General features: G+C 37.7%; 1 protein-coding gene across 1 annotated transcript in view; it reads right to left on the bottom strand.

Moving 5' to 3' along the window:
• Positions 1–541: 541 nt before the first annotated feature.
• The window catches only part of LOC100182850 (plectin), a 55939-nt gene continuing 44422 nt past the window's right edge, over positions 542–12058 (bottom strand). Inside the window, exons 8-29 of the mRNA XM_002131464.5 lie at positions 11890–12027; positions 11255–11370; positions 10792–10896; positions 10293–10382; positions 9646–9741; positions 9196–9300; positions 8769–8870; positions 8320–8421; positions 7942–8090; positions 7444–7556; positions 6931–7071; positions 6337–6472; positions 5970–6103; positions 5326–5494; positions 4906–4987; positions 4080–4275; positions 3423–3585; positions 2786–2914; positions 2349–2540; positions 2020–2158; positions 1733–1793; positions 542–1382 (exon numbers count right to left, since the gene is read on the bottom strand). Coding sequence (XP_002131500.2) covers positions 1192–1382; positions 1733–1793; positions 2020–2158; positions 2349–2540; positions 2786–2914; positions 3423–3585; positions 4080–4275; positions 4906–4987; positions 5326–5494; positions 5970–6103; positions 6337–6472; positions 6931–7071; positions 7444–7556; positions 7942–8090; positions 8320–8421; positions 8769–8870; positions 9196–9300; positions 9646–9741; positions 10293–10382; positions 10792–10896; positions 11255–11370; positions 11890–12027 — 2849 coding nt within the window. The 3' untranslated portion in view covers positions 542–1191. The remainder of the gene's footprint in view (positions 1383–1732; positions 1794–2019; positions 2159–2348; positions 2541–2785; positions 2915–3422; positions 3586–4079; positions 4276–4905; positions 4988–5325; positions 5495–5969; positions 6104–6336; positions 6473–6930; positions 7072–7443; positions 7557–7941; positions 8091–8319; positions 8422–8768; positions 8871–9195; positions 9301–9645; positions 9742–10292; positions 10383–10791; positions 10897–11254; positions 11371–11889; positions 12028–12058) is intronic.

The raw sequence follows: 12058 nt of genomic DNA, 5'->3' as shown, positions 1-12058 counted from the left end.
AATTTCTGCGGCTTCCCTATTCTTGCTCGGGGCGACTTAGCTTAGTCAAGAGCAGAGGTCAGATTTTCAAGTATGTGCCGGAAAATTTGGCACTGAAATTCAGCGATTTTTCTTGCGAGAAATTTGTTTACTGAAGTAATTGGTTAAAACGTATTATTGACGTAATTGGTTAAAACAGAAAACTTTTTGACCGATATATAGTAGAATGAAGGAAGATGGGACACATTTTCATTCTATTTTCTCGTTCTATGTGGTAGTAAATAAAGAACGTTTGAACAATTATAAAACCGTATCCTCACGACTCTCATAGATCGTTGTTAATTGTTCAAAACATGATCAAGATACTTGGATATTATGTGCTAAAGGTGTCCCATCTTACCCCACCATACTATACATTATACAATCATGTTGTGGTAATTAAAAGTATTCCGCAGAACGTGCTGAAGTATTTTACATTAGGTATGAGACAAACACGCTTTAATCTTACCATTATTATAAGTGCCTTCCCAATGCAAATGTTTACCATTAAATACACATCAGCTTGCAGCATGCATACTACTTGTATTGACTTGCGGTAAAATTGCGCAGTTGACTTGTAAACGGCATCTACTTGGATATTAATCGCGGTATGGCAAAATAAACGCGGACGTGGCTCTTTAGCGACGTCTCGCGGGCGCAATATAATGTATATAAATCGAGCATGCAAAATAATAAGCTGGCGGTGATATCAACAAATGTATGTTTAAAAGAACTTAGCTAACACAACTTTTAAGATCAGTTTAAGCAAAATAACATTCGAACAAAAGAATGTAAAATAGTGCAACACAAATTGATGCGATGTGAATAAAAATGTTTTATCAACTTATACCAAAAAATGTAATTATTTTTTGCCTGTATTTAGAAAAGTTTGTTTGAAATATTATGCCTACAAAAGAACATTAAAACGGTGCAATCCATTGTGAAATGAAAACGAAATAAAACGAAAATCGTGTTTTTAAAACATAAGGTGCAGTTTGGTGAATATAGTGGGGTGGGAGGAGATGGGACACCTTTTCATTTTGTTTTCTCGTCCCATTTGATAGTAAACAAAAATGCAATCAGGATATTTGGATATTGTGTGCTAATTAAAGGTGTCCCTTCTTACCGCACTGTACCATATTACTCGCATTCACCTACAAAAACTCATGTCATTTATTTGTCCCCGTCTTCTAGAAAGTCGCCCTCTTGCGCCATCAACTGGTTGGCAGTTTCTTCGTCAATTAGTTTGTGTTCCAGAGCTTCTTGAACTGTGAGTTCGTTTTGTGTTTGCGGGTCAACAATGACAACACGACGGCTTAGGATCGCAGGAGGGCTGCTAGGGATCGCTGCTGGCGGCGGGGAAGCTGTAAAGGAAATAATAATAATATAATTGAGGTCTTGTGGTGCGGCGCTGAGTCTAACTTTAAGGGCATGGGATCGAAGCTCGACACTGCTACCATTGTCAGCGTGTATGTCATTGGAGAAAAAAACATTCAAACGGCAAAGCTTTAATCTAATTCGCAAGCAGGTACGAGGTGTGTTTAAAACAGGACATTTTAAGAACTATTTAACCATATCTTCAAGATTCCCATAGACTGTTGTTAATAGTTTAAAACACAATCAGAATATTTGGATATTATGTGTGGTAAAGGTGTCCCGTCCCCCCCCCCCCCCCCAACTATATCTTTTTACTGAATTAATATCCACAACGAACCTGCACGGCTACTTGATCTTCTTGAGGTGGATTTCCGTTTCTTCTGCTTTCCAACAACAACCTGGACAAGAACAACTTTTATTTAACGCCTGAGGTTATATTAGATCTCTATCTACAGTATACGTTACTAACGTTGGTATATATACTGACACAAAAGCGCTGAGCGCTGCAAAATTATAAACCAATGTTCCATGTAAGGATAAATGGAATCGGACAATCATTTATTCACTTATTCGGTCATTCGCTCATTAATTTATTCACATATACACACATACATTCATAACTACCTCTGTCGTAATTTTAGGTTCAGCTTTTTCTCGAATTTTCTTCGACTCCGGCTCCGGTTCAAACGGACGAACATTTTGAGTGACAGTTCCTCCTTCAACCATCAGGAAAAGCAACCCCGTGTCTTTGTCCAAAACGCATCTAAACAGTGACATGGTTTACTATAGACTCTTTTGACGTTTTCGGTAAACGTTTCGTCCGCTATAGTGTTGCCAAAACGGACATTTGACCGTTGTTAATTGTTTGAAACGCGCTCAGGATTTGGATAATGTGCTAAAGAGTCCCGTCTTACCCACCCAATACTTCATTGTACGCGATATATATGTCTTACCTTCCCATAAGTTCTGAGTAATTCAGATTCTCCCCAGTAACTGGATCAAAGTAACTCGTGGTTTCTCGTTTCTCCAACTTCCTTGCTAACACTGAATCCAGCAACCCCCTCTTAGCTGCTACGCTCACACTTATTCGTACAGGACTGTTGATATCAAAGATTCCTCCAGTTGCGATCTGCGCCTCCAGCAACCTGGGTAAGAGTGAATTTAGCGTATGATGTTTGAAGTCAAGGGAAAATGTTGGTCTATTGGGATCTGGACTAATTATAATTTAATGTAGGTATAAACAGAACCCAGAAATTTAAACTCTGTACAGGGTGTTTGGATAACTTGCCAAGTCCGGCCTAAATCCAAGGCTTTTGACAAGGACCTCACCCGCTAAAAAACAATATTACAACAGAACCCGGAAACTGAAAAAATCCTATTTTTTGCACACCTGATCGCGTGTCGGTCGACCACGAGGTGACGCCCCATAGCCTCACATAGAGAAAGCACTTCACGCTTGAATGGTTCTCGGTATCCAACAACAGCTCGATTGGCACGTGACACTACGTCATCAAATTCACTGCAAGAAAACAACATAAAATAAATAAATCAAAAGTAGAAAGACTCTTGTTTCCTAAAACAGCTTTTTTTCTATTGATGATCCGCATAACCGACGTCGTCATAACATGGCTGTTCTGTTTCCCACACCTCGTGCCCATTTTTACGTATGTAACTTTGTGGGTAATTATTTGGTGGAGATTTTTTCATTGGATAACCCATAAAAGAAGTTTGCTGTGTTGCCAAACAATGGAAACTTCGTTTGGAAACAACAAATATTCCTGACAGGCCAATAGTTTATACGTATGTGGGTGGGGGGAGATGGGACACATTTTCAATCTATTTTCTCGTCCCATTTGGTAGTAATCACAGAACATTCAATAAATTATAAAACCGTGTCCTCGCGACTCTCATAGACCGTTGTTTATTGTTTAAAACACGATCAGGATATTTGAAAATAATGTGGTAGAGGTGTTCCACCCTCCTTCCCTACTGTTTAAAAAAAGTTCTTCATAAAATTATTTATTTACTTGTCAATAAGTCCCGATCTCACAGCGGTTTCTATGGTAACGGTCTTGCCTGACTGCACATCGATAATCTTCCCACAAGCGGCTTGAGCTTCTAATAATTCGAAAGCTGTTCCTTTACGAATCAGTCCGGCTCTACTGGCTTCTTGTATGCTCATCTTTTCACCTGCGGATTATTAAATGATGGAATGTAACTTATTTATTCCCGCCCGGCAGGACAACGACTTTACAACATCACAGGGGTTCTGTTTCACACATCTCGTGCCCGCTAAGAGTTACGAAATATATATGTAATGGCAGAAGCAAAAGATCATTTATTTATCATTAGAGTATGAAACATGTCTACTAAAAGTCATGTGTGATTCCGGAAAAGAACCTTTTGCAAGATTTAGAGGCGTAGCTATATGTAGGGCTTTACTTATAGAAAATAAAATGCAATGTGTCTTGTACTAGAAACGCTATCAGTAAACGTTACAGTCGTGTTTATTAAACCTACCAAACAAAAGCTTAAAGTTGTGTGGTATTTGAAATATACAGATATGTGGCTTGTTTGTTTACTTGCTCTCAAAATGTATTTACTTATTAGTGGCCAGTGGATTGCTCTTATGTAATTTCTGTGTTAAGATATTGTGATATGACAAAATGCATCATGTTTGTCACCTGTCGTTGAATTAATTATCCCAGCAATTGGTGAAGTCCCATCAACAAAAACTTTTAATTGCGCCACCATCTGGCTGACCTCCTCTGACGTCATTTCCCCTTCGTCATATTTCTTCGCTGTCTTTGAATCCACCAATTCAGCATCGACGATATGCTGTAGCAACACTTGACGGCGGGTAGCTGATTCAAACACAACCTGCGGCGGTTGGAGACATTTAAAGATCTCGGTTTACGGCGCCACGTTAAAATAGAAGCAAGTGCAATTACACGCTCATGGCGATCCTTATGGTTGAAGTAATGGAAGCTTAACTTAGTGACAGCTTCACGATGGTTTGAGATGAATGGCGTAAATAAATCACGGTGTTGTAAACTTGTAGTGAATTAGAGATATATGCCTGATATAATGGGCGCACAAAATACTATTTATGTATTGTAGGGTGGGGAAGAGGCGTCCCATCTCCCCCCACCCTTCTATACCTTCGTATTTCAAGACACACGGATTTATAATGAAACCCATGATACTGTTTAGATATAGTGCTACAAACGACGCAGCAGACTTACTCTATAATCACTAAATCAGAGCTAGTTCCACGAAATTTATTTTAGTTGTAACTTCTTACTTTACCTTTATATATGGCTGACAATTTAGACAACCCATTAGTGACCCTTGTATTAGAACAATTATTGCCGTTTAGTGTGTTGCCCAAAGATACATACGCCCACCATGGTAGCAGCGACGAGCCTAGAACCCATTACCTCTGGGTTAGAAGCAGGAGCGCTAACCATTTAGCAACGTCGCTTGTAATATTGTTTGTCATGTTTTTACCTTTGACGCTTTGCTGGAAGCTTTCTTACTCTTTACTCTGAATGGAAGCAATCGAAGGTCCGTGTCTTTGTCAATCACGCATCTTTATAAAGTGAAAGATGATTACATGTTAGCTTCAAACCAAAGTTAGCGCACTACAATACATATATTTAGTATGACAAAACAATTTGTGGGCGAAAATAGAAGATGTTTGCAAACTTTCACTAAGACAACTGAAAGACGGGGTCGACTCATTACCCCAACTTCCTAGGGTGCTACGAACAATTAGTGACCACTAGGTTGGAGCAATGTCTTTTAAGTATTCTGCCTATGGACACAAACGCTTATCAGTATCGAGCAGTGGACTCGGTACCCTCGGTTACGATATAAGCGCCTAACCACTGAACCAGAGCATCGTATACTTCCATATACTTCACTTACCGCTCCATAAGTTCAAGGTACGTCAGGTTTTCTTCGGTGTTCGGATCGAAGAATCCTCGGGTATCATCGGATGGGTCTTGCAAAATATCGTTTAATCTTTCATCGAATAAACCGCGCTCATAGGCGACCTCTACCGGCAGCCGATGGTTGGCATTCGGATCCACAATACCTGGGTAAATGGTTAACATGTATAATAATAACAATAATTATTATTCATTTCTGTAGTTACAGAAGCAAAGTTCAAAAGAAGACAGGATATAGCGATAAGTCGACAGAAATGAAAACACTTGGAGTTAAAACATATTTGAATGAATGAATGTAACTTACTTTATCCTCGCGTGGCCGAACAACGACAGTCGTTGTAACACGGGTTTAACACCTCGTGCCAGCTTACGAGTTACCATGTATGTTACTTTGTGGGTGATTATTTTTGGAGGGATTTTTATTTACCTTTTATTGGAAGAAAGAAGCGTCGTCGCCACCTAGCGGACAAACAAACTAGCCCTTTATGTTTAATTATTCCCAATTTAAACTTCTAACAGAAAGGAAAGTCTGCGTATGTATACAAATACATACAATCCATATAAAGGACAAATGTACGTTAGCAATCCATACACGGTAGCAATCTGTATACAATTCTATACCTCCAGTAGCGATCTGAGCTTCAAGAAGTCGTATGCCATGATTTTCAACCACTAGCCCACGTTTCATGGCTTCGAACAAAGAAAACGTTTTAGTCGTTGTCCTGGAGGTGTATCCATACACAGCTCGTTCAGCTCTGTTTAAAAAAATACAGCTTATTACATTTATCGTTAGAATGTATAAACACGTTTTTGACTGCCCATGAAGTATATTTTAGTATAATCGCTTGGGGGAAGAATAAAAAAAAACTCATTTGGTAATTAACAAAGAATGTTTACAGAGTATTTGGTAATTAACAAAGAATGTTTACAGAGACTGTCGTTTTCCGGCCACGCAAAGATAATGCAATTTACATTCATTCATTTATACCTTTCCAAAATGGTCTTAAATTGGCTGTCAATCACTCCTCTCTCCGACGCTTCATTCACCGACAGTTTGTCGCCTGTTTTCACGTCAATAATTCGTCCTGTGGCGGCTTGGGCCTCTAGTAAGCTGATTGAGGTACCTGAGGCAATATGAACGTATTAAAACCGACTTAAACTCAAATTCGTGTGCCTTCATACTTCATAGGATAAGAAAACTAATATTCAACTGTTGTTGCAACCTAGCATAATTAAAGTTTGTATTGAACTTGTATACTGGTACAAAATTTATAAAAAAAATATAGTAAGGTGGGGGGCAGATGGAACACCTTTAGCAAATAATATCCAAATATCTCAAATCGTGTTTTAAACAATTACCAACGGTGTATGGGAGCCATGAGGATATAGTTTTTCTGTGAGAATTCTGTGAATATTCTTGGTTTACTACCAAATGGGACGAGAACATAAAATGAAAAGTTGTCCCATCTTCCATCACCCTATACTATATAAAGATAGAAAATCCAATCTTGTCTTCACATTTAAAGGTTGATACGCCTATGTTAGGTTTGTGTTTTAGCTGGTTTTGCCAATGCATGTATACCTCTTCTAATAAGACCCTGTTTCCACGCATCGTAAATTGAAACCTTACGTCCAGAATCCGACATTAGAAGGCCGGCAATTGGTTCTTCACCAACCAAATACAACTTGAGAGATTTTTCAACATCTGCTTGCTCGAGTTCACCTTTAAAGTATGCACGTTTAGGAATGTCAAGGGTAGCGGTGTTTAGTTCTGGTTATGCCCACATCGCTTCAGTTATTGCTTTTAATGTAGAGCAATTGAATGAATGTAACTTATTTATCCTCGCGTGAAGGTCAACGACAGTCGCTATAACAAGGACTTCTGTTTCATGCACCTTGTGCCCGCCTACGAGTTACCACGTACGTAACTTATTACCTCGCATGGAGAGCAACGACAGTCGTTATAACACGGGTGTTCCGTTTGATACACCTCTTGCCAGCTAACTAAAGCCCTATACTTAAAATACAAACGTATAAGAATCGCAAGGGGTGAGCGTGGTTGCAATGGCGTAGTTTTGAACAAGATAAAACTTGCCTGTTTCAATCTTAGATATGGTGGACTCCGTCACCACCCCAGCTTTGAATAAATCATCCAGCGTAACCCTACGTTTCCACCCGGAAAAGAAATGAATATCTTGCCGAGATTTTCTGAAACAATAGAAATTGTGCTACCTCTAAAATAACATGAGTATTTTAGCTGTGATAGCGAATACTGGTCAAATATACAGCGCAGAGAAAACTCTAATTTTTAATTGCCTATTATGATGTTTCTGCTACCAGGTATATAACGTAACATATAGAAGTAAAGAACAACTGTTTTCATACCAAATTCCCCGTTTTATTAGGTAATTTAAAGAAAGTTATTAAAGATAAAGGCTTGATTTAAATTGTGCAACTTATTTAGTTTTGCGTGGCGGAGCAACGACAGTAAACACGAGTGTTTTGTTTAATACTCCTTATGCCCGCTTACGAGCTACCACGTATGTAATTTTGTGGGTAATTATTTTTGGATATTTTTATTTTCTAACGAAACCTTCTTCGCTCTTTAGTAGTTGTTGTTACGATTATCTCCTCCGTTGTAATAGTAGTGGTTGAGTCTTCGTTTTCCTCGGCTACGTCAGCTAGCTCTCTTTGCTTTAAATCCACTTGTAAGGTGGCGGATTTCATTTCACTCGCTTGTGTCTATGTAATATATAACATAATATAATGCAACGTAACTTGAAACTGGACTTAACAGCAAAACGTCGACCGTTAAAAACACGCTGTGGGTAAAACTTCTTGAGTAAAATTGTCAAGTATAATCGTGACTGGTGACTAGGGGGAAACCTTGTACTATAAGATTATATCCACTAAAAAACGTTGCTTTGACAAAGTACGATTTAAACTAGAGACCTAGAAAGTAAACTCATACACTTATTTGTTCGGCGTCTTCGTCCGAAGAAGATGACGATTCAATTTCTTTCTTTGGTAAATCAACTTGTACGACGGCTGATTTCATTTCCCTCGTTTGAGTCTGTTTAAGGTATAACGTTTCAGAAGTAATTTTATCCAACAAAATATTTTTACACCGCTGGCCGTATTTGCTCTAGCATAAACTTAAACAGGCCACAAACTGCGGTTGGTGAACACTGCAATAAACTATTAGTTCTCAACCATTCGTTATTGGTAAAATCTTCTTAAAACACTAAACCCCCGTCTCCCAAACTCTACCCGTTCCTTCATTTATAAACAAACTCTGCCTTAACTTTACGGTTAACGTTCCAGATATAGCGTTTGTACTACAGAACTAGGCATTCATACATTCTAGTTTTTTTTTATTTAAACATGCTTGAACTTATATATCATTAACAGGAAACTTACGCTAATTTGTTTGGCGTCTTCGTCCGAAGAAGATGACGATTCAATTTCTTTCTTTGGTAAATCAACTTGTACGGCGGCTGATTTCATTTCTCTCGTTTGAGTCTGTTTAAGATATAATGTTTCAGATATAACGTTTCGGAAGCAATTTTAACCAACACAACTTTTTACAGCGCTGGCCATTTTCGCTCTAAACAGACTGAAATGTCTGATGGTGACTTTCCCCCAAAATAAACGCGAATACTTACGCCGGTTTGTTTAATTAAAATTTGAACATATATAGTAGGGTGGGGGAAGATGGGACACATTTTCATTCTATTTTCTCGTCCTATTTGGTAGTAAACATAAAACATTATAAGAATTATAACATTATGCGCGAAAGGTGTTCATCTTACTCCACAGTAAACTATATTGTTAATAGGAAACTTACGCGAATTTGTTTGGTGTCTTCGTCCGAAGAATAATATGACGATTGAAACTCTTTATTTGTTAAATCAACTTGTATTTTAGTTGATCTTGTTTCTATTTTCTGAAGCTTTTGAAAAGTAAAATGTGAGTATATTAGTGTAAGTCATCTATTTTTAATATGTTCTCGAGATTTCTTTGCTCTCACTTTAAAATTGTTTCAAATTGACATTTAGTTTTGAATGTATAATAGGATGGGAAAAGATGGGACACCTTTTCCTTCTATTTTTTCGTTTCATTTGGTAGTCAACAAAGAACATTCAAACAATTATAAAACATCCTTACGACACCCATATACCGTTTTTAATTGTTTGAAACACGATCCGGATATTTTAATATTATGTGCTAAAAATGCCCCATATGTTTCGACACACCATTATATATATTTATTTCAAATGTTTAGAAAATATCATACTTCTACAGTCTTCGTAGATGTGTAAGACGATGACGAAACGTATCTTGACATCAAGTCAACTTGAATATTCGATGATTTCATTTCAACCGCCTGCAGCTGTGTAGGAATAAAACTGATTTATTAAGGTGGTTTAAAGTTTACCGCTTATGCTGTCTTAAACGGTGTAAATCTCCATTGAAACTACACTGTAAAGGCTGCCATTTAGCTTTTTAAGATACTTGATGATGACGTATTTTATAGACATATTTACACCGGTTTATAACCACTGTCGATGTTCCGTTACAATTTTTTTTTTGTTTTTAGTACAATTTTTCTCTTTTTTTTTCTGTTACAATTTTCTTCGTTTTACAATGTTTAAAAGCCAAATCCACCAACAAAGGATTCCCAAAAGAGGTTTGTTGAGCTTGAAATATACATTTCGTTACACACACGATAGCACATATGTAGTAGGATCAGGGTAATGGGTAGTAAACAAAGAACATTCAACGAATTATAAAACCGTATACTCACGACTCCCATAGATCGTTGTTAAATGTTTAAAACACGATCAGGATATTTGGATATTATCTGCTAAAGGTGTCCCATATTCCCCACCCTACTACATATATAAGCCAAATTGATCTATAACATATACTTTATACACGAACCTCTGTTACTTTTTCATCCTCACTTGAAGACGATGACGAAGAACTTGGCAACTGAATATCAACTTGTGTGCTGACTGTCCTTGTTTCAACCTTGTATAATATGTGTATGGTTGAATGTAACTTATAGTTACCCTCGCGTAACGAGGCAACAACAGTATGGTTATGACACGCGGGTGTTCGGTTTCATACACCTCGTGCTTACCAGTTACCAATATGCCTGTAACTTCGTGGGTAATTACTCGTTTGGTTGTTAAACAGAGTAAGATTAACGGTATATTTATACAAAGCATATAGATGGCTGGGAAAGATGGGACATTTTTCACTCTATTTTCTTGTCTCATTTGGTATAGTAAACAAGGAAAATTCAAAGAATTATAAAACTGTATCCTCAGGACTCTCATAGACCGTTGTTATAATTGTTTAAAACACGATTAAGACAATTGGATATTATGTGTTAAAGGGTCCCTTTCTCCCTCACCCTACTATATTTATTATTTACCTCCCTATATTTCCTTTCATCAGATGACGACACGACCTCTTGTTTCTTCTTCTTCCTGTTTAGTTCAACCTGGATGCTGCTGGACTTGGTCTCTATCACTTGTTCCTGAAAGTTTAATTTGGCGGAGAAACTTAAATTTGAGGTAGACCTAACTCGTAAGCGAGCATCAGGTGTAAACGATGACATCATGTGTTTTAAAAAAAGGAAAAGTTAGTTTTTACGAAAGTTTTTATTGATCTAATCATTCTCATGCGATCCGCGATGCCAGAAAGGCAGGTTTAACGTCACATAACAAACAATTGCCAGAACAATATATATATATATTGAAATCTTGCCTGGCGAAGCCTCAAACATATACTACGTTTTATACGAAATGAGCCATTAAAAGATTATTTACATTGAGCAGAAGTAACAAAGTAAGTGCTAAAAGATAAAAGATATTTTTCAAACTTATTTTACTGACTTGTGTAACTTTCTCGTCTTCTTCAGACGATGACGACGATGACGATTCCTCCAACCTCGTCTGTGTAAACTCAGACACCATCATCGGGGATCTACGGACTGGTGTTATGTATCCCTCTATATGAAATCAAGACAAAATATGAGGCCCTTGTATGTAACTGCGGGAAATTATTTTTTATTTTGATGACTATTGGGTTAGACCAAAGGTTAGACCAATAGACCAATTATATAGTAGTGTGAGGGAGACTGAACACGTTTAACAAATACTACCCTAATTTGGGTAAAACAATTAACAACGGTCTATGGGAGTCGTGGGGATACGGTTTTATAATTTCCTGATTGTTTTTGTTTACTAGCAAATTGGACGATAAAATGGAATGAAAATGTGTCCTATCTTCCCCCATCGTACTTTCTCTAACAATAGTAAACTATTGTATATAGTAGGGTGGGGGAAGATGGGACACCTTTAGCACATAATATCTAAATATCTTGATCGTGTTTTAAACAATTACTAACGGTCAATAGGAGTCATGAGCGTATAGTTTAATAATTTCTTGAAAGTTCTTTGTTTACTACTAAACGGGACGAGAAATAGAAGTAAAATGTGTCCCATCTTCCCCCACCCTACTGTATTACCAGATCTGTAATGCTCAGCTGATACTCCAACCGACACCATTTGGGGTTTCCTCCTCTCAACAAGAGGAACTTGAAGCAGAGTCTTCTGGATCTCACGAGACGATTCGTCCTCAGATGAGCTGCTGGATGTCTTGGAAGCTGATAAAAAAACAAAAGAAATAGTTGGCGT

Source organism: Ciona intestinalis, chromosome 4 (genome assembly GCF_000224145.3).
Source record: "Ciona intestinalis chromosome 4, KH, whole genome shotgun sequence".
NCBI lineage: Eukaryota > Metazoa > Chordata > Ascidiacea > Phlebobranchia > Cionidae > Ciona > Ciona intestinalis.
Note: the sequence above shows the minus strand (reverse complement) of the source record. Positions and strands in the feature narration are given on the sequence as shown.